This window comes from Lonchura striata, chromosome 6 (genome assembly GCF_046129695.1).
Source record: "Lonchura striata isolate bLonStr1 chromosome 6, bLonStr1.mat, whole genome shotgun sequence".
Classification (NCBI taxonomy): domain Eukaryota; kingdom Metazoa; phylum Chordata; class Aves; order Passeriformes; family Estrildidae; genus Lonchura; species Lonchura striata.
This window is the reverse complement of record NC_134608.1, coordinates 8,766,506-8,794,218: the sequence shown is the minus strand read 5'-3', so window position 1 is coordinate 8,794,218 and position 27,713 is coordinate 8,766,506. Positions and strand designations below refer to the sequence as shown.

The following is a 27,713-nucleotide window of genomic DNA, read 5'->3' as shown; positions in this document are numbered from 1 at the left end:
ACCCACCCACCCACCCAGCATGTCGGGCACCCGGGCGTCCAACGACCGCAGCGGCCACCCCGCCGCCGGCGGGCTGAAGCGGGCGCGCAGCGAGCCGGGCGGTAACAAAGTGACGGTGGTGCTGGGGGCGCAGTGGGGGGACGAAGGCAAGGGCAAGGTGGTCGACCTGCTGGCCACCGAGTCGGATATTGTGTGCCGGTGCCAGGTGGGTGCCAGGCCGGCTCCTTCTGCCGCTCCCTCGGCGCTTCCCCCACCCTGCGTTCCCTTCGGCTGCCGCTTTCCCCAGCTCGGCCCGGCGCTGTCCTCCCCTCCGGTCCCCTCCGTCCCCCGCTGCTCCGCCTTCCTCCCTCCAGCGCTCTTTCCTTGCGGTGCCGCTCCTCGCTGCTGCTGCTCTGCTCCCTCCCGCTCCCTGTCCCCAGTCCCCGTCCCTCTCCCGCAGCCGGCGGCGGAGCGAAGGTGCCCGGGCGGGCAGCCGTGTGCCGCACACACCCCCCGGCCCACCCGCCTGCGCCTCCAAATGCCACTCGGAAAGAAACAAGCCTTGAGCTATAAATATAAATAGCTGACCCCTCACGATAAGCGACACTGAATCCCGAGGTGCGGGCGGGGCTGCCTGCCCGGGAAGCCGAGCCCCGCGGCCCGGGCGCGGTCCGGGCTTGCGGGGATGTTCCCGTGCCTGTGCCGCTGTCTCCGGGCGTGCTGCTCCGGGGAGAAGCGCTGGGAGCCGGCCTGAAGGGCAGCCGTAGGGAACCTCAGGAGCCTGATAAAGTTTTACTGCAGGGGCTGTTTCGGATGGGCGGGCTGTGCTCCCTCCAAAGCGCCTGGAAGTTTATTCTGAAAAAAAAAAAAAAAAAAAAAAAAAAAAAAAAAGAAAAATTAAAATTGAGCATGAGTAAAATGCGGGGGGGGAACCAATTTATGTAAAAATAAGGATTTAGAGTTGCATGAAAACAGGAAGCATCTTGCATGGCTTTGTTTATAGGTATTTTTGAGTTGAATATATTGTAAGGATTTCCAAAACAATGTATTTACATAATATAAACGAAATTAGACATATAGGTGATTCCAGATAGAATAGTAGAATGGGTTGAAAGGGACCTTATAGATCATCCAGTTCCAATCCCCCTGCCATGGGCTGGGACATGCTCCACTAAACCAGGTTGTTTAAAAACCCTATCTAGCCTGGCTTTAAACTCCTCCAGGGATGGGGCATCAATAATGGTAATAACTTCTAAAGAACTTAACTTTTTTCAAACATTAGTTATGAACAGATTAGACCAATACAGCTAATATTCTGTCTGTTGTCCCTTTAAACTATGTGCACATGTTAAGAAGTAGTCGGTTTAGTCCAGCTCGGCTAGTATGTACCATGAAATTTATTCAGCTTTAAAATGCATGATAGCTACTAAAAAGCTACAGACATCCTTGAATCCAAGGTAATAAATCCAAGGACGTTTTTCTAATTAAGTATGTTATGTAAATAAATGTTATCATGCAGGTTAAATATTTAGAAGGTGGAGGAAGTATTTTCATTTGGGACATTAAACTCCCAAGATCTTGAATCACCTTGGGGAGAAGTTTCCCTGCAAAAGGTAGCTAATGAATATGCGTTACTAGGACCATACCTTTTTTTTTTTCATATTTATTTCCCCCTTCCCTCGCCCAGTAATGTGTTACTAGGAATTTAAACTCAGGTCTTGGGATTGCTTTGGTGAGAAAAAAAGATTTAAAAGTTTTAGCTGAGGAGGAGCATTTCATAAAGGCCCCTGTCAAATAGTGAGTTCTCATGAGATTACTACTGCAAGGAGTTGGTTCTTTTTCAGGCTCAGTTTTGTGGGGTGCCCTGAAGCTGCTTTCAGGACAGGTCTGCTGTCCATGCAATGAGCTACTTTGCAAGTGTGCCCCCCAGGTGCAGCCTCAGGATGCCCTCTGAAAGGATACAGGAGTGTGTGTGTGAGCATGCCACAAGGGTTTGTGTGTTAGCAACAGGCTGATGGCTTGGATGGTTTAATGTGCTGCTGGGCACGTTGGATTGTCCTCCTGCAGCCTGATGAGACCAGGATGGATGGAAGGCAGGTGAAGCTAGAAAAGCACTGGGCTCTTTTCAAAAGTGTCCCCCAATACATGGTGTGTGAGACTACAATAGCTACACTGGTGAGACTACACTGGTTAGAAGGAGATGCCTTCAAGATTAGGGCCAACTATAAAGCATTTGAAAAAGAAAATATGAGTCATAATTTACTTTTGAATGGCAAATATTATGTAACTTTAAAGAGGACTGTATTTTTTTAATACTTCAATGGGTGTTTTGTGCTTTTAACTATGCTGTTTTAATAATTTAATATTTCATATTTTCAAAGCCAATCGTGCAAGTAGATAATGGTGTATGATTTTTGGCCTCTGTTAGAAATCTGTTAAGGTTTAGTAAAGATATGCACATATTTAAGGAAGTAAACAGTACTGATGAGTTCTCTCAGTGTGATAATGGCAGGTCATTAATTTACAGGTAATCAATTTGAGGGGAACTTCATTAATGCTGTGTAGTGCCATGAAAAAGCTCAGTGTTTGGATCAGAACTTCGCTGCTTTGCATTGCCCCTGGAAATTAAGACAAACTTTCAGTGCCTTAGCACTTGTGTATTAGAAACAATTTCTTAAACAAGAAATACTGCATGACTGACTTATTAGAGATTTTAGAGAAAATGTCAGAAAAATTTGCACCAGACTTTTTTTGTTAGAATATGGTGATCGACAACATTATTTATTACCTGATGTCCACTCAATTTTCCAAGACATTGATGGAAAGGATGTTGAACAGCTTCTTTTAGTCCTCAATGAAAAGGAAGTAGAGAAAACTTGAAAATTAATATCTCAAAAATAGATTTTCAAGTCTTCTGAAATCATGTCCCAGCTAGAGTAATTCTTCATCCTAGTAGGATATTCTTTGAGCTGACCTTTTAAAAAAAGTGCAACCGCCCTCCTTTCTCTGTAGAGATGTAAAGTCTGTGTAGGGATTTTCAAATTTGAGTTTGAAAGGGGTTTTAAAAAACAATAATTCCTTAATGTTTCCATGAAAGGAAATAACTTTCATTAAATGTTTCTCAAGTGTTTTAATGTGTTTGGTGCATAAAAATAATCTGTGACATCGATTTCTGCAGAGGAACTGAAATTCTGTTTTCTAGGATACTAGGAAAAAAGGCAAGCAGGTGAATGGCAATAAAAGTCCATCACAGGCACAACGGAAGCTTTAAAGTGTATTAAAAGAAAAATCTGCATTAAAACCCCAGCCTTTGTAATTTTCCTGGGCATTCAGAATTTCACATGAATTGATGACTTAATTTGTTGACCAGTGCTTAGATTATACAGTCTGAGTCCAAAATAATTAGGTACACACCCTTCAGTGACACTGAAATATGTGACATAATTTGAGTATGAAATAATAGTTCACCAGAAGGAATTGATTTAATTTCACCTTTATACTTACAGCATTCTTTGTGAAAGAGGATGTTTCGAAAAGGGTGAAAGGTCTCTGAATGCTCTTATGGATGGTGCTGTACACAACTTTTTACAGGCTGCTTTCATTAAAATACCAGATACACAGGCGCAGAAACTCATATAAAGAAGCAGAAAATGTATTTCTGAATAAACTAATAACAGCCGGCTAAGGAACAGTTAACAGTTAAGGAACTGAGTAGGTTTAATGGAGAACATAAAGAACATTTTTTTCCTGTAAACTGCTCTTTCAGCAAGCAAAGAATTTCAGAAGAAAAACGCTAGAGGCTAATATTTCTTTCTTATTGTGGCCTCCTGAGGTATGGAGCTGTCACATGATGCCATGCAATACTTTTAATCCCTGATATATTTTTAGGAAAGGGTAAAACCAAAGATTTCGATGGTAAATATTTCATTTTGATGTTTCTTTAAACAAATATGCAAAACTTGTTTTTAAAGCTTTTAACTAAGAGAATATTTGACATAAAGATGGGAGTTCACTTTTTATGTTGCCTCTTAGCATGTTGTCAGAGTATCAGATGAAGTAATTTGGATACATCTAACATAGGAAGAGAGCTTTGGTGTTGTTCAAAACATGATTTCAGATTGTGACTTTATCTGTGGTAGCTCTCATTCCAGATGTACATTTCTTGCCTCACCCCTTCCTTGTTTTGTGTCTACGTTCAAAGCTAGGGCTGGTGGCTGGTGTTAGCTATCAGGGTTTTAATTAGCTGATTTCTCAGATCAGTTTTGGAGGATGATCAAACAGTCACCTGTCCCAAGTGCCAAGGGGCCAAAGGTGGTGTGCTTCCAGAGGGCCTGCTTGGACTAGAGCTGTTCCTAAAAAGTCACACATCATAAGTTCTCAGTTAACTGAGGCCAGCTGGTTGTCATGCATTTCTAGCTGTTTCCTTAAGGTGAGACTATGTAAGGTACACTGCAAAAATAACTTTTCACTAAAAATGCCCCATAAAAAAATTTGATAAAAAATTCAAAGGAAAGGAAAGATTTTCCAAAAGCCTAATGTGAAAGACAGGAATGCCATTGCTACTAAGTGTGTAGAGGCCCTGTGATAATCACCTCTACCTGTCACAGGTCACATCATTTTTACTGAATAGATTGTAAGCCAGCTGCAACACAAATGCATGCTTTTCTTCCCTTCACACCAACACCAGTGGCAGTGATTCAGCAGCAGGGAGTAGGTCAAGGCAGTTTTAAAAAAATTGTTCAAGCTGTCATTTGTCACTGCTGTTCCAGCGTGCCCATGACAATGTTGGATGTGTCAGTCCTGTGACAATTCTGCCTTCTGGAAATCTGGAAACAATCTGCCTGATGTTATCTGCACTCCCTTAAGAAGTGACTTGTAAGAAGCAACACCAAATAGTAAGAATGTGGCTGCATTAAGAGCTGTTACTAGATTTCTTAAGCTTCTCATATTAAAGTTTCTGTTTTGCATTAAATATGCAGTCACTTCTTAAAATATTTCTTCTATCAATACTATGTTTCAGGTTAAGAATTGCTTTCTTTTCAAAGATCATCTGATCTTTTGAGGCACATGGACAAAAATGACAGTTCATGTTAATAGTGAAGAAAGGCTGAGGAGGTTGAAAAGGGTACCAGAAAAAATGGCTGTTAAGGTCTTTTGTGGTTGAGTAATTCAGAGTTACTTGGACTGAGAGGTTTAACCAGGTCATAAACCAAGGGTGTGGAGTGGCATATTTTCTCTGTGTAGTGGATGTTAACAAGTTTGAGAAAGTTTTACTAGTAAGAAAAGCTTGGCAACGTTTTGGGTTTGAGGAAGCATTGCAACATTAGGGAACAATTTAAGCAAGGGTGAAGGGATGTGCCTGATGCTGAGTGCCCATACAAGTAACTGTTGTATATTATTGTAGGTTTCCCTAATTCCTTGTGCTAGTGTTTAAATGAATACAATAAATGCCATCTGTTTTAGTAACAATGCTTTGAGGAATGCAAATGAAAATACTGTGGGCGAGCAATTGAATAATAAAACCCAAACGTGGCAGAAATGCCGGACCAGTAGTTTCTCTGGGCGCTTTAGGTGCGAGATGGGGAGGTTTCCTTTGTTCCCCTGTTGCTGCTGACAGGGCAGGGGAAGCAGCCACACGTTGTTGTGACTTGTTCCTATTGATCATGGGCTACTGGAACTGTTTGCAACAGGGATTAAATTATGGCAGTTTTATGTGAGGTTTGTATGGAGTTACAGGAGCTTGTTTGCTGCTGTTTTTCTCTGTGTGTGTCATGTGTTGCTCTCCTTTCAATGAGATTTAACTGTGATATTTAGTGTAGTTTTTCCCTACAGGATAAAGTAGCATGGAAAGGCTTTAATCTCCTAATGATTTAGTGCTTGATGATCTTCAGTGAAGAGATTGATGACCTTGAAGTCATGAGTGTACAGTGACTGCAGGACTGTTGTTTTGATTTCTCAAGTGTTTGGGAAGGTTGATAATGCCATTTGCATGTACACTCATACAGGTTTCTAAGTAATTTTTTGCAAGATTCCCTGCAAAAACAAGTAGGTTTTATTTCACTATTCAAAACAGGAGAGGATTTAATTGTGTTGTTTCTTTAGCTACAATAAAGTAGTCTACCCTTCCAAACTTGAAACTTTTTTTGTAGCAATCTGTTGCTTCTAAGGTATTTTATCCAATTTTATTTTTCACTATGCTTATACATACTTACATGCCACACTAAATCATTTTAAGCTTTAGAACAACATGGTGACACTGCTATTTTAAACTAGCCTTTCCTTTGGGCATCAGCAAGATCATCTCAGGACCACCAGGATTATAAATACTGTATGAGAAGGTCAGGTTTAAAGTTTCCAAATCTCCATAAGAAAGCAAGCTTAATTTTCAATCCCCTTTATAAAGCCTGATGAATTTATTATCCTCTACAAGCATCAAAAGAAAACAGCTGAAAATTAAACTGAAATTATATCTGTTCTATTTCATTCCTGTCCTTAACTTGTTTACAGATATAAGAAAAGTTATGTTCATATCCTTGGATCATATTACTTCCCAAAGGGACGTGACTATGCCTCTTCAGCAGAGAGAATTAAAGACAAGCAGACTTATCTAGGTTTTTTCATGTTTGATTTTATTTATTTTAGCATTCTGCTAGCATAAGAATATTTTTTCCACTGTAGCATTTTCTACTAATACACCTTGAATTTATATTCTTTGCATCTGTTGCTGGAGTAAATAGGTATTTTGTTATAGTGGTCTGTTGTGGCATGTTTTGATGTGACTTGACAAAACAATGAATTCAGTTTGAGAGAAAAATCACCAGTGTCTGAGTGTCTAGTTTGCCTATGCTGATTGTTGATTGACACCTGAGTTGAATTAGACTTGGCTTTTCCAGTTGCATTTTTCAGATGCTTAGGAAGACCAAGGTATCTGTATAAGTTAGGGTAATTTTCTGCAGTAAAGAAATAATACTACATTATTGGTGCAGTATATGATATAAGCTTCGGGGTTTTTATTTGTGCTACAAATCATGTTATGTTTCTTTAAGGGATCAAAAATCTTGCTCAGTTCTTCTGAAGAGTGTTTGTGTTTATAATCATGCTAATTATCTCATGAGGTTATATGAGGTCTCCTCCCATTGGAATTTGAGACTTTTTGAAAAGATCACTGTTTTAGTTGGGACAGTGGGATCCTATGGATTTTGCCCCTTCTTTGAGACAGCAAAGGGGCACACTTGAACAGAGCAGGAGTCAAACAAGTTCTGTGCAGAGTCATTACTGCAATATAGTCTTGGGAAAGAAGAGCCAAACAAACTAGATTTGGCTGAGGGTGGTTGGGGTCTGGAGATAAACTTGCAACTCAGACCACTTGTTTGTCACCACTACAGCTTTAAAAATCAGCATTCCCTCAGTTCCTGTGGTCTTAAGGATACTTCTGGATAGTCTCAACCCACCTCTTTCCTATCGGTTGGGCTAAAAGATAAAAAAACATTATGGTCCACCTCTTGAAACCCAAGTGGGAGCGAGCTGGATGTTACTTGTCAATAATTAAACTGGAAAAAAAAAATTGGAAAAAGAATTCCAGTAAGGGAATCTAACAAGCACTATGGCAACAACCTTCCAGCTGGAATGTGCAGCACTTCCAGTCATTGGCAGGAGCGTTCACACACAGGTGATTCAGTGAGATTGTGTTGAAGGGTCTACATGTACAAAGCAGTTAATGTATTGCACTTGTCTGACTGGATTTTTAATACCAATGATGCTTAAACCTCATTTGCAGTGGTGTAAATAACAAGAAATCCTGTGAAAGTCAATGGATCTATATTATTATAAAGTTCACATCAGAGCCAGCCATGCTGGTAGCACTTATTAGCTACATTTATTCAAATTAGTTCCAGGCAGTTGCTGATGCAAGTTAGAAATAGCCATTGTTAATTAAATTGTAAAGAGAATAAATCATTTATGTAAAAATGTTCCTTCTTGTTTATTCACATAAAAAAATCCTATAATAAACTGAAAAAAGTTACTCAATTCAGGTAAAAAAAACAGAAGTGTTTTGGTAGTCTGATGAGAGGTATTTGCCCTGCAGATACAGTTGAATTTCAGAAAATGTTTTGCTCCATTGATGGATGGAATTTGTATTACTGGGACACTTATCATGAAGAGAGAGAGACAGGAGTCACAGCACTTGTTTTCAGATGAAGGCTTCCCATGCTAGTGGCTGGTATTTCAATTCATAGATTATAAATTCATATAATAATGCCAGAGGGGATCAGCTTGTAATCTTGTCCCCGTACCAAGGACACAGTATTCTAGTGGCAGTTGCACGACTGCCAAGAGGAGAGGTAATACAATCTTTCTACTCCTACTTGATATTCCCATTTATACACGCAAGGTTTGCTTCAGGCATATCAGCCAGTACTGAAACTGTGTTCAGATAGCCCCATGTGCTTCCTAGCACAGATATCTCCTTGAACAATGTTTTAGTTTATTCAAAACCTAGTTGTGACATTTCATACATTCACTGCATGTAGCAGTGAAGGAGCTCTGCGTGCTGCTGGTGTGTCACTCACACCATGGTGATGTTGGCTGCAGATCTTCAGTAACCAGTTTCTGTTGTTTCCCCATTGTTAACTGGAAAAGGATGAGACCTCATCATTGTAGGACCCATCAAAAATAAACCTGTTTCTTGTTCACACTCTAGTTATAGTTTGAAACAATCATCTGGTTTTAAGGTTTTTATATGTGATTGGATGATTTTTTCATATTAATCTATTTAATCAAATTCTGTTCAGGCATTGTGAGGAGCACTGGGCAAATGAAGGATGTGCCAGCCAGGAGAGTATGTAACACTCCTCCACACTACCTGCCTGGCAAGAGCAGACAGAAGCACCTGTGAACATAGGACATATTTCCTTCCTGTTCAAACATGTATCATTAGGCTAACTGGGAGAATTGAGGTCCTGCTGCAGGTACTGAACAGCCTCACTGCTGCTCCCAAAAGAAATTCTCTGTCTTGGGATGTTTTGGCTGCAGAAAATAGAGATGATTTTAAAAACAATACAGGCCAAAACAGCAGCTTTTAAGCAGTTTGGGAGGTGGGTCTGTTTCTTCATGGCTTTTTTTAAGTTCTACTATGAAGACAATGACTGTCCTCTGGCAATTATCAGTTCCCTGGTGCTGTTTATGCCAGCTACTGTTGTTAACACTGGTAAAATACAGCTTCTCAGTTTAGTATATTGATATAGTTCTGGTGTTCAAGCACTCTGGAATAGTAATCAATGTACATCAGTACATCAATCCAATACCACAAGTAGATAGTACATTAAAAGCTTGGATTTTTTTTTTTTTTTTTAAGAAAGTGCTGTAGTGAAAAAAGACTGTACAATGTTGTATGGGATAGTTTAGTTCCTCTAGTTTCTCCTAGTACAGGGACAATATGTAATTTTACACCTGGATTATAAAATTTCAGAAAATATAGATTGAAATCTTAAGGAAAACAAAATAATCTGAGTACAGTGTAATATTTTTTTTTAATTATTTAAGTAAACCCCAGACTCCACTGCATCTGTGGAAGGGGCACACCCCGGAGCAGGGGAAGAGTGTGAGTGTTTATGGATGTCACTGGAACAGCTTCCCTCATGGGGCCTCCCTGGGAACAGCATTTCCTACAGCAGAATGGTTTAGTGGGGATGCCCAGACTATACAATAACTTACTTCTAGCCATACTATCATTTCACAATACAGATCATGCCAAAATGGTACTGATGATAAATCTATCATAAGTTGTTGCCTTAACATTCCCTTTGTTAGAGATAATTTTTAAGAACTTCAGAAAATACCATCTTTAGGGACCTAGGAAACTGAAAATAGTTGAAGAGAAATAAATTTCAGGTGGGCTCACACAGTTGCAGTGTACCAGGCAGCACCTTCAAATGTATAGTCTTCAAATAAACCCCATCTAAGATTTTAGGTTCATTATATTTTGTAAGGAGAAGAAATGGCTCATACAAGCCATATATTGACTCTCAGAACTGGAGTAAAATTAGAAAAGGAGGAGATGTCTTTAATATCTCAGCTGTTAGGCTGCCAGTATGCTGTTAGAATATCTATGTAACTGAACATGAGAAATTACTGAGATGACCAGATAATAAACAGGAAGTACCTCATCAGACCACTGTAATGTTTTGCAAGTGTGGTCATGTCTCTTGGGTAATTCAATGCTCTGCTATCACTTCAATTATATTTATAAAAGTATAGTTAGTTGAGCTGTAAAAATATACCTGGGAAACAGTTTAGGAAACACAGAACAGCAGGAGCAGTGCAAAATGCAGTTCCAGAGATGTCAGTAGTGAAGAAATGCTGGTTTAGGTGGTCTGTCACTGAATTTTTGATGTGTGTTATCTATCCAGAGGGACTTAAACTGTATCAGAGATTTTGGCCATTAAAGGATGTACAATATCTGATGGTGTTTCTGTGCTTCAGCATTTTTTTATGTATGCCAACTTTCACAAACTGCTTTATTAGCATCCCTTTTTAAGCATTTGCTAAAGAAAGAGCATTTGTCTGGATCTCAGTTGTTCAGGAAACTTTCCAAAAGCATAAACTGTCTTTCATAAGCATTCTCATACTAGTGTATCCCACCTTTTGAAATTTTAGGATACAAGAAAATGCCTTTGACTGTAATTTAGGAATGCTGTTACCTCAGATTGTGAGTCCTCAAGCCTGATTCCATTTGTTCATGTTCATGTTGGTTAAGAAAAGCAGAGTATAACTGCAGCATGGTAACAACAAATACTTTTGAAGCAGCCTGGTTTGCCATTTTCTGAGGAAAAGAGGAAACTGTTATTTGTAGTAGAGGTTAAATTTGTGTCAAATTATGGAGTTAATTCTTCTAAAGTTTCCATCTTGCCATTGTCTATAAGTGAGTAGAAAAGGAAAGTGGGACTCCCAGAAGAAGGTACTAGGTTTTTTTCATCTTGGTGATAAAATAAACTAGTGTTTCAACCAGTGCAATCCACCAGAGTCAGACCTCTTAAATATCATGTAAAGTACTCTCCTGCCTGATTAATTAACCTTCTAGATAATAGAGTACTTTTAACTAGATCCAGATTCCTACAACTGATTTATTATATCTGGGAGGCAAGAAAACTAGCCAGGATTCTCTGGACAAGTTATAATTATGCATTAGCAAGATATCTCGAAATCATTCCCATCCCAAGGATGAGCTATCCAGCAGTTTTTAAGTCAAATAAAATCTGTATGTACTATTTTTTTTCTGTGCTAACTCCTCAGCTCTCCCTTAGCAGGTTATCTGTTTAAAATTAATTATTGAGCTCAAATGTTCCAAAGCATGAAAATTGTTTTTATCACGTTTGCAGGTATATTTCCTAAGGTTCTCCATCACACTGCTTAAAAAACATTCTCTTTTTTTAAGCCATAGTTCTTATATTCCTCATGTTGTGTTTCAGCATTTATCCACATTTTGAAAGAATTTTCAGTTGCCATTTTCCTGTGTTTTACATACAAACAGGCAAATGAGTAAATGCAAAATAAGTTAAACTCTGGTTAAAGTGTGTTCTAGTATTCATTTCCATAAATGACTGTTCTTTCTCAGCATTTTCATGTAACTCTACTCATTCAGCCAACACTCTATTTTCTGCAAATTACCAGTGGCAGTCTGTTCCCCTTCCAGCCCTCTTTCTAGACAGTTTAAATCATCCAGTTCTTGTATCAAACCCACAAAGATTTGTAATCATTTGGGAAAACAGAAGGCCTGTAGCACCACAGCAAATGAGTAGTCAGGTTTCAACCTTATCAGTAGGAGACAAATTTGCATTAAGACACAGCAGGAAAAAACACTAAGCCTGCTGAGAAAACTGGAGCTTTAATTCTTAATATTTCAGGTTATGTCAACTCATGACCTTGGTTTGCTCGCCTCTTTCCAAATGTCTGTGTTGCCACATCATTCTCTTTTAAAAGAGTTTGTGGAAAAGCAGTTCAGTAAGGAAAATACCAGCTCCTATTCTTGGTTCTGGTAGGTAGTTGTGTAAGTCATGAATTGTTGCAGACTCCATAAAGTGGTGGTGGTGGTTACTGGGAAGATCATCTCTTGACCATTTTCTGGGGTGGTCCTGTATAGGGCAGGAGTTGGATTCCTGTGGATCCCTTCAAACTCAGGATATTCTGTGACTGACAAGGTCATTTAGTGAAGCTGCAAAGTCTGCACTTGCCTCCAACCTGACAAGAGAGGCTCTGTTTTTAACAGCAAGAGAAGCAGTAGCTGCTTATGGCTGGGCAGGTAGGAAGAGCTTCCATCCAAAGGGAAATACTGGGCTTAAACTCAAGGAAATGTCCATGTACAAAAGATGCCTAAAAAGGATGGGTTTGTGTAGACATGTCAGAGACAGGACTCCAAGGGTGGCAGTTAATTCCAGTTTCTTTTCCCAGAAAGTTTCAGTTCTTGCCTAGCTTATGCCACCACTCCTGTATTAACTCCTGCTCTGGCCCAGCCCTGCCTTAATTTCATTATATCCTTCTGCTTCAATATTCTACAGTCCTGCTGAACTTCTTTAACTCCCTCACTGTCCTGTCTGAACACTTTTTACAATGCTACAACATGTTAAGAAACTGTAATGTGGAGAAAGCAGTGACCAAAGGCATGTATAAATAAAAAGAGATGCTCTTGCCAAATAATCTGCTTAGAGTTTGGACAATTATTCTTCACATGTTTCTTTCTGTTGCAGGGTGGGAATAATGCAGGCCATACTGTGGTTGTTGATGGGAAAGAATATGATTTTCACCTATTTCCTAGTGGCATCATTAATCCAAAGGCAATTTCTTTTATTGGTAAGACATTTTAGAAATTATTATAAAAAAAGATACTGTGTAGTGGATAGCTGGAACTGTACTTTGCAGTAACAAGGAAAGAAAAACATGACTTGTAGTCAGGTTTGCTTTAGCTTCAGCTGTTTGACTTTTATTTCACTGCTGCTTTAACATGAAGAGTTACTCTACTTTCAGTGCCAATTTAGTTTCCACCGTTAGAAAACTGAAAGCAAGAACATCTTATGTTCCTTCTTATACTTTATGGTAAAATTTGGACCCCACCCTCTACGTGGACTCTCTTTTTATACTTTCAGAAATATATGTGCTATTCTTTGAGCACACAAATGCCAGGACTTAGCTAAATAAATAATAAAAATGATATCTCACAGTTTTTTACTGACTTCCAGAAATAGGCCCCAAAATGCAGGGCTCTACTTAGGAGGCCATCATCCAATCCCCTTTTTGTTCACATCACCAGCTGTTAAGGATGATGTCATGTTTTGCTATAAAGATACTTGATGCAGATGGCATCATAAAAAAACTTGCAGCATTCACTGGACATTAAATTCATATCTAAATGGTAGGCAAATTTAAGCCTTTTGTCCAAAGTTTTGATTCTTTCTGAGAGAAATGATGTACAGACTGTTAAAGATATGAGTGTAAGTTCTAGTAAGTCACAGAGTTTAAGTTCTGTTCCATTTAATAATTTCCAAATGAATAACTGGAATCTATTAAACATATTTTTTCTCTCAGCTAAATATGGTGTGTTGTCTTGCTTTCCTATTTACTCCCTTGTCAATTAGTAACGACTATAACTTGAGTTATGCTAAATTTAGGCTGAGACAGCCTCTTGCATATATTTCTGACATTCCCAAGAAGGAGGCAGCAGCTGTTTCCAGCCCACTGCATCACTAATCCTCCATGTCTCGCCAGCACTGCTCTTTATCACTCGTGGGTTCTATTTTGTAGCTCAAAAGCAGGGGGAAGGCATTGCTAATGTATCACAGCACTAGTTTGGGTTGAGTTTAAAACAAAGACCTGAATATCGAAGAAGATTTAAATGTTATATACAGAGACTTGTCATTGTGGTAAGGTCAGGGACTTCTTTGAGCTTTTCCCTGTGAACAATTGAGGCTGAAGTTGCAGGGCAAAGTCCACCGTGAACAAAGACAAGAATCCGCTTACCTCAGCTGGCTGTGCAGCAGCCTGGCATTCATGCCTGAAACAAGCCAGCTCTGCCTGTCCTGAGTTTAGCAGCCCAGCAGCTGCTTACCCCAAATCAGGATTTATCCAAAAAATTCCCAAGATCATTTTGTGTGAACTCTAGTTTTACTTCTTAAATAAAATTTTACACAGCAAGTGTTTACAGGCCTTATATCCTAAAAATAAGTGGTTTATTCCTTGCTTTAAAATAAATCATTTATGTTCCCAAAGGTAATGGAGTGGTTATACATTTACCAGGCCTGTTTGAAGAAGCTGAAAAGAATGAAAAGAAAGGTTTGTATCAAGTAATTTTTAACCTACCTTTATATTGGCAGCCAGGTTGAGGATTTTTGTAAGCTATTTTCTGACCATAAGTATTCAGTGCAGTAATAACATTCTGGATTTGAAATGAGGAAACAGTATTTAAAATGTTGAAATGTGTGGTAGTCTTTAGGCGTATTCCAAAAGCAGTCTTTTCATGGGTTTCATGGAGTTTTATGGCATTTGATGCCACATTGAAAAGAAAATAAATGCTAAAGTGTGTGCTAAGCTTCCTGTGACCTCACATAGGGGTGATTTAACCCAAAATTTCTGTGCCCAAATATAAACTTAGTTGGTTCTGCTTTGAGCAAAGCTTTAGACCCTATGACCTTCCAAGATCCTCTCCTTCTTAGATTGTTTTATGTTTCTATATAGAAATTCTCTATTTTCTGATGCACAAACGGAGTTTAAGTGATGTATTTTGTAGCAAGTTAAACAAGAATATTTATTTAAAGAACTTTGTGTAAGCCACAGCACTCTGGCATTTAAGAAATATCTTTGTCCATACCAAAATGAGAAACCTGATAAGTCAAAAATGGAAAAAATTCTCAACAGAAACATTGTTGCTATTTGATATTGTCTTGTGGTTTATCCATTTTGTCTACAGTTATCTTAACAAGAAGCCAAGTAAACTAGCAAAAATATAGAAAAAGTGAAAGCCAATGGCAAAGCTCAACCAATCAGCACAGCTGAAATCCTACCTTTTTTCATTTTTTGACAGGTTTGAAAGACTGGGAGAAAAGACTGATTATATCAGATAGAGCACATATAGGTAAGTGAAGAGTGAAGAGGAAAGAACCCTCACAAATGATTGCTTAGCTCATGAGGCTAAATTAAATTATTATTCCACAGAGTCGCTATGTATTTGATCTAACACAGCTTCTTATTATGTTCTGTAATCTGAAGCATGATAATGGAATCTGTGTCCACTGAAGAGTGATGTTTTACATTTTTTTACAATGTTTAAGGAATACTCCCTCTGTTTTCACTTGAGGAGGCCTGTGCACTGTCAATGAAAGCAGAGGCACCTTGTCTTGAAATTATGGATGTCTGTGATTTAAAGAATATTTTTCTCCTTTGTTCTCTCACTATATCCATTTGATTTTCCACTGCAGTGTTTGACTTTCACCAGGCAGTAGATGGGCTCCAGGAAGTGCAACGTCAAGCACAAGAAGGCAAAAAGTAAATATTTTCAACACCCTCGTTTCATTAATAGCTACGCAAATTCGGAAAATCAGTGTAATTTTGGAAAACAGCAATGCTGTGTGTCTCTGAAGAGCCTTGTTGATGTTAATAATTCTGTGCTTCTGTTCTGTTCCTACTTATGTTAGTGAACAAACTGTCAGCCAGACTCAAGGCCTCATGCTTTACTAAATACCACAAATATTAGCAATACTTACGCAAAGCCTGAAAGGTGCAATATATTTATTATTATAGAACTTTAATATCTTTTTATGTCTCAGACATCCTTCCCTGGTATATGATTTACTGAAGAGCTTTGATAAAATTACTTGGTACAAAGTGTATTTTTGTATGTGTTTATACATATTGAGGGGGGTGTTTCTTTTTACTTAGTATTGGCACAACAAAAAAGGGGATTGGACCAACATATTCTTCCAAAGCTGCACGAACAGGCCTTCGGATTTGTGATCTCCTCTCTGATTTTGATGAATTTTCTTCAAGGTACAACTATTTTCATTTGTAAATATTGTTTTAAAGAGTGATACATTTTGCCTGACAGATTTTCTTTTAAGGAGATGTTTTTAAATATGTGTCGGATTTTAATATATAAATTGTCTAGAAGGAGAAGAAAACTGGAAAGACTCTGTGTGTGTGTATCTCCTGTACTTCACAGGGTTTCTCATTATTTAAAATGTAATTTTGAATACTGGGAAATGCACTGGTTGAGGTGTCAGAGTCCTGAGTATTTTCTCCCTATAGCTTTCAGTATATACTGTGCATAATATAAACTGAGTTCTTGCCAAAGGGTCTGTGATTCTGTGACTATGTTCCTCATAGGTACAATTTCAGTTCAATTTCAATTCTTTACAGATTTAAAAACCTGGCACAACAGTACAAGTCAATGTTTCCCACATTGGAAATTGATACAGAAGGACAATTGAAAAAGCTAAAGGTAAGGATTTATCACTCTAAATATTTCTTTTAATTTTAAAAGATAAAAAATGAAGTGTACCAGACATACACTTATTGCGCTAATTTAAATGAAAAATGTATATGTTCATTATGATAAAAGCTTTTAACAAACAGTAGATATGCTTTGTAGTAGAATGTTCTCTCTTGCTGTAGGCATTCATGTAAGCTCTGTGGAGGATTTAATTCTCCTGTAATATTTTACTTTCTTGAATGTTGTTTAAAATGACTGTGGTGTCAATGTAGTCAAGAGAATGCAGGGTGATGACTTCAATTAGTCCAGTGTGTCAGTGGGACTTCCTTGCTTACTGAAGAATTGTTTGTGGAAGCATGTTTCAAGATCCTGATATTTTTTTTAAAAATTGTCTTTTTACAAATAAATCCAGAAGAGCCACTGGTAAAACAGCTTTCAGGAATATGTAGGAAAAGCGGACATTAAAAATATCTCTTACCTTTCCCAAGTTTTTTCTTATACTTTTTTAGAGCTGACACCCTGAGGATATTTTTTAATGTTCAAAAGGACTGATATGTTTTTATTTTGGTGCTTGGATTAGTTCTAAGTCCCATTCTCAGTGTGGCCTGACTATAGACACACTATCTAAAGACTACAGCAACAAAATTCAGTAGATATACCACATCTCTGTGAACAGAAATGACACAGAAATTATGGCATTCTAATGCCATAATAAGTCATGTTTTCTTATATGAGTGGTTCAGTAGATTGAAAGGAGTATAAACTAATGGTTGTATCTTTCAGGAAAACACAGTTATTGAGGCTGGAAGCTTAGACTTATCTGTATGTTTTGTCTTTCAAAAGTGAACACAGTGTTCCCTGCTTCCAGCTACTGTCTGGGGAAGCTGACATTTGTACTCAATTTGCAGGGATATGCTGAAAAAATAAGACCCATGGTTCGAGATGGTGTGTATTTTATGTATGAAGCTCTTCATGGCTCCCCAAAGAAGATCCTTGTTGAAGGAGCCAATGCAGCCTTACTTGATATTGACTTTGGTAAGTTGTATTCTAAATTCAGCTTAACTCCTAAGAGATCAGCTTTTATTTTGATTTGTGTTTATATTGACTTTGCAAACAGCAGGAAAATAGAGAAACAAAATAGTCTTTCCTTTATAGGAACAGATCTCCCAGAAGTAAAGCTCATTAAAACAGAAATTGTATCATTAACAGGATTAGTGCTTAGGGTTTAAATATTGATTTTTACTGAAGTTTATTCCAGTGCAGCTGAAATTTCACTGCAGATACTCTTGTCTTGATTGCTTTTAAATGTGCATGCACATTGCCAAACAATCCAGGTACTCATTGCAGTTCAATTTAGGTAATTCCTCTGCCATGGGAGGACATTAAACTGGTGCAGCAACTTATAAGTCTTGCCACTACAACTGGTCTCTGGTCTGCTTTCTTACCAAAAGTCTAATTAAATCAATGAAGAAAAAATTAAGGACTGAAGAGATTCTCCAGCCCCAAGTCACTGTGTAGAGATCATAAGTAACCTCTTAAGACTTAGACAATTTGTGGCAAATACAGCCACTTGTGCAGAGCATTGGGAATGCCAGACTGTGACCTTTACACCAGGCTCTCCATGAATGTAATGGAAATAATTTCTGTGATACACAGAACATTGAAAAAAAAGCTTTACACAGCAGAAGCATCATATAATAGATCCCATGCCTAATGGAGGTAGTATTGAGATGCTTTTGAATTTCTCCCTGATGTGCAATCCTTGGTGAAAGTTGTAAAGGATGAATGACACATAATAAAAAGAATTTGCCTCCCTCTTTGGCTGCTGTTCCAGTTTAGCTTTAAAGCCAAACATAGAAGCGAAAACCTTCTTTGAACTGATAAAAACCAGTCTTTGTTTGCTACCATTGCTGACAGAGGGCTGTGCTGCTGTGTTTTCCTGGCAGGCACGTATCCCTTTGTGACCTCCTCGAACTGCACCGTGGGCGGCGTGTGCACGGGGCTGGGCGTTCCTCCGCAGCACGTGGGGGACGTGTACGGCGTGGTGAAGGCTTACACCACCCGCGTGGGCATCGGCGCCTTCCCCACCGAGCAGATCAATGTAGGTCTAGTGTTACACAATGGGGGGGGCACAGCTGGCAGCAAGTGACAGCCAGTGCGGCGGGCTAAGGGTTATGCCACTGAGAAATAAGCACGGTGGTAATAATGCTGAGCAATCACACCCATGAAGAGAGGAGAATTACACTGTGAACTTAAGGTGTTCGTCATGAGAGGAGAGAAACACGAGTGTGATGTTGTTACATTGCAGTGACCACACTTCTGTTGTAATGATCAACGTGAAAACAGATGTCATCATCTTATGTAACATCTTTAGGTGTGTTTCAGTGGCGAGAGTTTGTTGTGGACTGGAACTGTCAGTGATTCCCAGAAGAGCTTAAATTACAAGAACAACTTCTGTGCTTAACAGCCTGTGTTCTTGATGATTTATAGAATAAATGTGGTGTGTATGTCAGCCAGTCATGCACAAATGGGTCAATAAAAAGAAGGGGAGAGATTCTGGTTATTTTAAACTGCCTGCTGTATTTTCATTATCAAGAAACTAGAAAGCTTAGGATATTGATTATGAGCTATGCATGCAGCAATCTCTAGGGCAGTGCTCCGAATCTAATTTAAGGATTTAGTCACTGAAATCCTTTCTCTAATAGCTCAGATGAGTTGGTAGTATCCTTTGGTTTTATGAATCGTGAACATAAAGTTTCTTCCTTCTTTATTTTTACCAGCGTATAGCCATTCCAGTCTGAATGGAACAGCTGGCAGTCTCACACTGTGGTAGAGGCAAGGAGCCCTAGGTGTTTTGACCTAGACATTGTACAAGCATTGGTCTTGTCCCAAGCATTTACAGTCTTGTCCCCAAAACCAAAAGATGTCAAAAGACCAGATGAAGAAAGTAAATGCAAACAATATTTTATAATGGACTGAATTGTCAAGAAAATCTTCCTGTTCATTGAAGAAGTGAGAAAAGTCTCTCCTTGGAACACAGAAGTCGTATTAAATACATGATTTGAAATGCTAGTGATTGTAATACAAAAATCCTATGCACAAGGGAATGTGTTATCTGCCTTAGTCCTCTCCTAGTGATTTTTTTTTCCTGAAAAATATCTTTCAAATTGGAACAATTGTATTTTTCTTGCTATTTATCTATATTTATTTGTATTTGTTTTCAAGCCGTGCTTTCAGAAGCACCATCAGCATTCTCTCTGTCTTATTCTAGGAAATTGGAGATCTTTTACAGTCCCGTGGCCATGAATGGGGGGTGACTACGGGCAGAAAGAGACGCTGTGGCTGGTTAGATCTTGTCATTTTGAAATATGCTCATATGATCAACGGATTCACTGCGTAAGCATCACAGATTTTGCGCTACATTTGGAAGTGATAATTTTGTGCTTCGCAGAATAAATATGTAGGTAACATTAATATAAGTCCAGTAAAGTGTCACATTTTAAGCAATACAATAATGCAAAGTGGGCAACTGAGAATTGTCTTAATGCTGATAATAATCTAATTCCTTTGACTTTTTTTTGTTTTCAAATTAAGTGATTTTGCAACATGATAGCTGTGATTTTTTGGTACGTTTTCACATTGCTTTCATCAGATGGCCAGTGTACATAGGATCAATATATTGGTTTTCTAACAGTTTACTCTAGTGTTTTTGATCCAGTGCTTTCATACTGACTTGTGCCATGGTCTAAAATCTGTTGGGTTTGAGGTTTGGTTCACTCTAATGGATCCTACCTGTATGACCAATTCTGCATCATTTGGAGCCACTGCCTTGATAAGTGAAATTAATGGAGTGATACAAGGGTACAGCAACTGGCACAGCTTTCATTCCAGTTTCAATAGGTTCATTTATTTACAAAGGTGTAGTGAAATATTGTGTTATAAATTCTCCTTTTAATGGGCTAAGTTTTATTTTCTTTGAGACCAAGTGGCTTCCTTGGTTGATGCATTCAGGCAAACTTGTCCATATATGCAAACACATGACCCTGAGCATTTTAATATATTACAGACTGAAACATAATTTAATATCATTTATGCTACTAATGTTACAAAGGAATGAAGGTCTTGTTCATTAATTTATCAAAAGGGGTTTTTAGCTTTGGGGTTTTTTTTTAAATTGGATTTATATTTTGCTTTAACTTATGTAGCTCTAGTTTATGTGGAAAATTTTAAGAAGGCATTAGGTTTCTTTCCATTTCAGCTCTGTACAATTACTGTACTCATCAACAAAACTATATCCTCTCTGATAACTGTGATAGCTAAAAAACATGGGGAGATTTTAAAAAGTTGAACTGGCTCTATGGTGCTTCTTTCTCAAAAAGTCTCTTCACTTAATCCTTTCATTCATCATGTACTTACTGAGCACATATAGCCTGGACTATTATGCACATGTCTGTCTAAATCCTTAGCTGCTCAAATTTTTGCCAGGCAACATCTAGAATATTGTTTTGAACAATTTTACTAGTTTTAAAATGCAGTTCTATTCAGACCAGTGAATACTGCAGTGTCTTTTTGAGGTTCCATTTTTGTCTCCTAATGTGTTCATTCACAAAATTAATAAGGTTCATTAAACTGACAGCACTGCCCAGGGACTGAAAGGCAGGATGGGATCCTTCCTAATGAACTGCATATGTGGTTTTAATAACCAGACTCTGCTTGTTCTGTTACGAGAGTGTAATCAGTCAATAAGTCTGTCAGACAGTTGTTGTGAATCAGTAGGAATGACAGAAATAGTCACTGTCAGCGATGTCATGGGTCGTACCCATCCAAACCAGGCCCAGCAGGTGCCCCTTGCCACAGTCAGATGCATTTTCATGCACTGAGCTGAATACTGAGCTGAACCTGTGTGAGCAGCCAAGCATTTGGAAATGTGTTGTGGTACCTCAGTCAAGTATTCCTCCCAGAGGTGTGAATTCAGTTAACAATAGTTTAATACATTTGTGTATTTCTGCTGGCTGGGCTGCTTGAGCTGGATTTGTGAAAGGGGAAAAAATAGAATGAAAGTATTGAAAAGGAGATTCATGATGTGTGTAACTAACTGATGTTTTTGTGCAGTTTGGCATTAACAAAACTGGATATTCTTGATGTCCTTGATGAAATTAAAATTGGTGTTGCCTACAAACTGGGTGGAAAAAGAATTCCATATTTTCCAGGTAAGTTAAACTTCTATGTTCATTTTTATCTTTCCTGCCTGTTAAGCCAATTTTGTTTTTTAAAATCAGACTTGATTTCTTTTTCACTAGACATTCTGTGGCAATTTATGGAGCTGCAGTCTCTGTATAAAGATTGCCATACCATTATATAGGCATTTTCCATTTACCTTGCATCTCTTTACAATGTCAAGAACTTCAGAACAAATAAAATCTTGTGTTAGAGCCTCTGTGTTGTGCCATTAAATTTTTTATTGGCAAAATTGAGGATCTGAAAGTCAGCAAGGCTTGAGTCAGTGAGTGTTTATCATTGGCAATAGCATTTAATGAAGCAAAATTGAAATAAAAGCTGTACAAAAATGAGATGGAAACAAGCAGAATAAAGCTGCTTCTGAATAGCTTTATTAAGCTTTATTAACAGCCACAACACTGTGGTTAATAAAAACATACATTGCCCCCTCAATAATGATTCACCTTTTAGATGTAATGATACTTTTTTTTTTTTTACATTAATGATGTTTTCAAGATATGTGTAACAGTCTCTGCCAAGAAAAGGGGTTTGTTCTGTTGAGCTATGGGGGATTCCAGAGGCACAGGGTGGACTGGCAGCAGCCAGCTTTCCCATCACTCCTGGGAGTGGTTCCTGGCTGTGGACACAATGAGAATTCCAGTGGGGAAAAGCTTGTAGACACCAGTTTTTAACAAGACTGATTTAACCTTGTTCTGTACAGATGAAACTCTCTGAGACAGTAATGTCTTCTCTACTGTTTTATTCTGTGCAAATATGAACCAAAAAGTGGAAGTACTGTAAACCTCAAAAAATCTTATTTCCTCAAAAATAAAACTGCAGTGTTGCTATTGACTCCATGTTGATAGCATAGAGTACTTTCTACAGTTTTTGGAAGAGGAAACTGTATTCCTAGATCCTCTTGAATCAGATTTATCTTCCTAAGTATCAGAATTTAACCTCAATTAAGAATAAAGGTGTGAATGACTGAATAAACCAGTAAAAATACTATTTCCTCATATATCAGATTTTAATTGTTGTCATAAGACTTTATTGGTCAAGAGCCATAGGTCTGTTCTCTTAAGGCAGAGCAGCTAAAACTAACTGTGACAAAAATTTTCTTCCACAGCTAACCAGGAGATACTTCAGAAGGTAGAAGTAGAATATGAAACAATGCCTGGGTGGAAAACTGACACAACTGGAGCACGAAAATGGGAGGACCTCCCACCCAAGGCCCAGAATTACATCCGCTGTGTGGAAAACCATGTTGGTGTGCCAGGTACATTTCTTTGTAGATGTCCATATGAGGATGCCACAGCAGACAGACACAGCTCTGTCAAAGTGCTCAATTTGGTAGTTGGAAGTCGCTTTATTTGGGCAGGAGGGAATTAAAGTACCTGTGGCAGGGCTGATGGGGATAAATGACAGCTTGCCAAGAAGCAGTAAAGGGTTGCTTTCAGCAGGCAGGTCTGCAGTGCTGCAGAGAGCTCCAAGCTGCTGCTGGCAGGTATTTAACCAGAGAAAAGATAAACATGTGTTGTTCTTGGCAATTGGCCACCTTCTGTCAGTGAAAACTTAGGGGTCTGTGCACCATGCTTCAGTATGTAGTTAGGCTGATGTCTTCATCTCCCCCCTTTTGCTTTGCATCCTGCACTGCATCCTTGTTTGAACTTAAATGTCTTTGTTTTGGTTTGTTGGTTTTTTTTTTTTCCATTCTTACTCATACAAGGAATTGTGTTGCATAACAGATACAAGATTGCTTAGACCAGTTCTTCCACTTTGGAAAAATGAGAATCTTAACATCAATCTGCAAAGGTCAAGCCACCCGGTTTTCTTCAAATCTAACTGCTAGAGCTGTTGATGTGCCAACAGTTAGGTGTGGCATGAATGGTGGAGTCTGCAAGAGACTTTCCACAGTAACAAGCATAGACAGCTGGCATGTGTGCTTTTGTTTTCCATAAAGCACCTCAAAGGTCACATCAGTGCAGTACAGGCTGGTTACAACCGTGGCAATTCCTGCATCGGTCACGGATCAGGAAACATCTGATAGCAGAGACTGAAACTCAGAGAATGGCCTGTGTGTGGTTAAGGCCACACAAGGGATGTGTAAATACAGCTCCCCTTACCTTTATTCCTCTGGTTTGCTGTGCAAAGTCAGGGTGCCTTGCTAGGTTTGATGGCTAAGAGAGACCTACTCACAGTCAATTCTGTAGAAACCACGGGCAATAAAACTGCAGTGGAACAGCTACAGTGTGGAATTTGGGGTGGCTGCTCACACTGGATAGTGTTTATAGTTAAAGCCTTACATTTAAAAATATTGTAGTATGTAGGCACCACTATATCCTGTTCTACATCATGCAGATTTCAGAGTCTGGCACAGCTCTGGCTTCCTCTCTGCAGGGATGTAGCTAAACAGCCTGTCACTCAAAGCAATTGCATTTAAACCTGCAACAAACATTCCTGACCTTCTATTAGGCCTTCCATCTGCAATGCTTTGTGTTTATGGTATCATTATTTCATGCTTTCAAACCTCAGTATACTGCACTTTTAGTTCAGTTGTGCAGCTGGAGTCGAGGGATTTTTGACAATGAAACTTCCTTCCTAAAATGGGTCAGTCTGTAGTGAAGCATGATGAAAGGTGAAAATTATTCCAGTTCATTGATTATAGTATTTACTCTCAGTAATTGTTCTAACAGATGTGTTTTCCTCCCTAGTTAAATGGGTTGGAGTTGGGAAATCAAGAGAGTCAATGATCCAGCTGTTTTAAACAAATGAAGAACTTCAGTGATGAGAAGCACAACTTGGCGTTCATCGGTTCCTTACTGCTTCCTCTTTAAATGGAAATGCTATTTAAAACAAACAAATTCTTCTAGGAATTAAATAGAAAAAAACCCATATATTCTGTATTGTAACGTTTTATTTAATTTCTCAGTAAATTCATTATAAAATCTCCTTGGTGTCCATCATCAAAAAAGTCAAAAAAATATTCCTAACAAAATAGGGCAATAATTTTTTTCAATTGATCCATGTTACTATTTGAAAGTATTTTACACCTATATAGTATTTCTCCTTGCTGAAACCAGTATCAAGCCTTTTGCAGTAATTATTGGGTAACTTTAGAATTGTGAGGCTTAGATTTTTTTCCTCAAATGTTAAAATATCTGTGTATCTGGGATGGCAGTACTAGAACAGATACCATGCACTGAAATTGGTTGAATTATAAAGATTTTCAGTTTATAAAATACAGCAAAGTTAGATGGGTATTTTTGACTGCACAAAGCAAGGCAAACACAATTACATATAATTTTTTATATAATATTTTTGATAGCCTACTAAAATGAATGGAGAGCAGCTAAAATATAAAATTTATTTATCACAAAGCCTATTCTAGTAACTGAGATAACATCTGTAAAGGGGCCAAACTGGAGAAAGCTGACCTGTTTAATAATTCTTTGAACTATTCTGTGTACTAACAGCCTGGAGACTGTCAGGTGTGTGGCCTTCCTTTTATGCAGTAGGAAAAGGAGTGAGTGAAGGTGGAAGGAAAGGAGTCCTCAGGATACAAAACACATGAGGAGAGTGGAGCTGAGACAGCTGTGTTTCTCCTTGAACCTGGGACATTTCTCCCTGCTAGCCCTGTGATTGAAGTTTCCCAAGTTCTACTGTGGTACTCCGTTGAGGAACCTGGGACTTGTGGCTCTGTATGGCACTCGCTTCCACAGCTCACAGGTTTCCAAGAATAAATCAATGCATGACTCAATGATGACTGCTGCAGTATTTACACCCCTCATACATTTTGACCTTCCTCAGCAAAATGTAATGCTTATTTATAGAAGGGGATGACACGTGGCAGCCAGGGTTGGGACATGCAGAAGCTGTGGAGAGGTCCCAGAATCTTCAAGAATGTTTTTGGATTTCTTTGTGGATCTTCTGATTTGTAATGGTTATGCATCAAGAGCTCTCAAAAAATGCCTAGTTCTTGTAGAGGAAAAAGATCATTCTAGAGGCAGAGTTACTCCCTAACTGTGAAGTTCTCCAAGTAGATGTTCCTTTTTTTATATATGTCTCAGAGAGCTGTAACAATGTTTTTGTATCATTCCCATGGGCTGTGGAAATGGCATACAATCCTCAGTGATGCCATTATGCAGCGTGTAAAAACAGCCCTTTTCTGATATGGTAACTCCAAGGGTACAAAACTATCACACTTGGCATTAGAAATGGGGAAAAAAGGAAGATTTGTCAGGAGATGTTGTGCCATACTCATCCCCTCTGTCTTGTCTCACCCAATATCAAATAGCAGATAATGTTCAAAGCCATTTGTGTCAAGAAACACTTTTAAAATGACCAGTGCAAAGCCCTAAATGCAACTTTTTACAGATGTTTTGCTGCTTGTATGGCAGAATTCTTACACCATCCAGCTCTGGTGCAGTCTCTCCATGCCCCAGTTCATTATAGAGTCTGGCTTAATGCACAAGCAAATACCTTTTTTCTCTAAAAAATAAAAGCCAACAAAAAAGATCCCAAAGCTGTAAATCCTTACTTACTTCTGTTTTAACTCCTTTGTCCATCTTTGACAAATAGTTTAATCTCACTGCTGCTGGTTTGGCAATCTGTAAAATTGCAATTAGTAAAACATTCTCACCTCTTCAACACTGCCTTTTGGAGTTCCTGGGGTCAAGCCCTGCAGTCCATGATCTGAATTGAGGAGGAAGTTCTCCCTATCATAGTGATAGCTGTTCTGATGAAAGACCAATAAGACTTCTAAGCTTATTTATGTTTGCAAAGCACTTCTGAAAGGTACTTGCTAAGTGCTAATTTTCATAAGCACTGTGAAGTGTGCCTCATTCATATGAGGTGCTTTAAGCATAAAGATGTTTGGAGATACAACAATTAAGTTTTGTTTTCACATGGCTTAACCCTGTGACATTTGCCTTCTGAATGATCTAGAGCTGTTCCTTTTCTTGGCCTCATCTTCCTCAGTGCAATTGTGCTGGGAGGTATCCACTATATTTAAACTTTGCTTGATTTATAGGCAAAGTCCACAGTGACTAATGAGCCACTTGGTGTGCTGAATAACTGGATTAAATGACCAATCTAAACTGAGTATTTGGCATATTGGAGACAATAGCTTTGATAGCATAATTTTCATAGGATTACTTTCCACCTAATCTTTTTATTTTCCATTTTTTCCATTAAGTATCCATTAGATCCACATGGCTTGTCCTTGCTTTCAAGGATTCATCAGAAAACCCAGTGATGTTGTCAGTGAGCATGATGTAACAGGCAATTATCCCATGACTTATTCTGTTACCATAAAAATAATATCATGCATTTCATTTCATAGCATGGATATTTTAAATAAAAGTTATACTCCTATTAAATTTTACATGTGCTGTCATTGAGTTAAATAAGTTAAATAATTGAGTGAATAAGTTCAGGCTTTTATGAAAAAGCTCTTTAATCTACTGAGAGGCACACTGCTTAATAGGAACATTTTAACATAAATTTCCTTTAGTTTTGGCTGTTTTCCATGTATGTTATTTTGTATTGTTTGGAATTTAATTTCACAACAATCACTGTGATGAATTTAACTACTTTCTCCCCAGCCAAATTCAATAATAATGGCTAAAACTGGCTGATGCATCATCCTGTTTGATATCTGAATGGAAGAATAAGGGAAAACGTTTACTGAAAAGCCGTAATTTGTGGTAAAGATTATAGTTTTTTAAAAGTAGCAGTTATGGGTTCACTCCTGCACAGGAATGTTCTTGGGATATTTTCTGACACATACCCTTACAATATGGCCTTCCTAGTCAGATATACACTTCCTAACACATTCAGGATAGGGTTTTGAAGCTTTTGTATTTGGCTATATATGGTCTTACAGTTCTGGCATAATGCACTTTATAACAGGAAAGAAAATGAAGCATTTCCATAGTAATGTGCAATCTCTACTTACACCTTATGCAGATTTTTTCAAATTATTTTTGATCCACACCTGTTTATTTTCTCCTTGAAAATGTATTAAAATAGATTTGAAGTAACA

General features: G+C 38.4%; 1 protein-coding gene across 1 annotated transcript; it reads left to right on the top strand.

Moving 5' to 3' along the window:
* On the top strand, positions 1 to 27,713 carry ADSS1 (adenylosuccinate synthase 1). The gene is made up of 13 exons (XM_021528922.2): positions 1 to 205; positions 12,723 to 12,825; positions 14,239 to 14,301; positions 15,050 to 15,100; positions 15,444 to 15,510; positions 15,904 to 16,011; positions 16,381 to 16,462; positions 17,362 to 17,488; positions 18,400 to 18,554; positions 19,725 to 19,849; positions 21,566 to 21,663; positions 22,797 to 22,946; positions 24,382 to 27,713. The coding sequence occupies exons 1-13, from the start codon at positions 20 to 22 to the stop codon at positions 24,432 to 24,434; spliced, it is 1,368 nt and encodes a 455-aa protein (XP_021384597.1). The 5' UTR covers positions 1 to 19; the 3' UTR covers positions 24,435 to 27,713.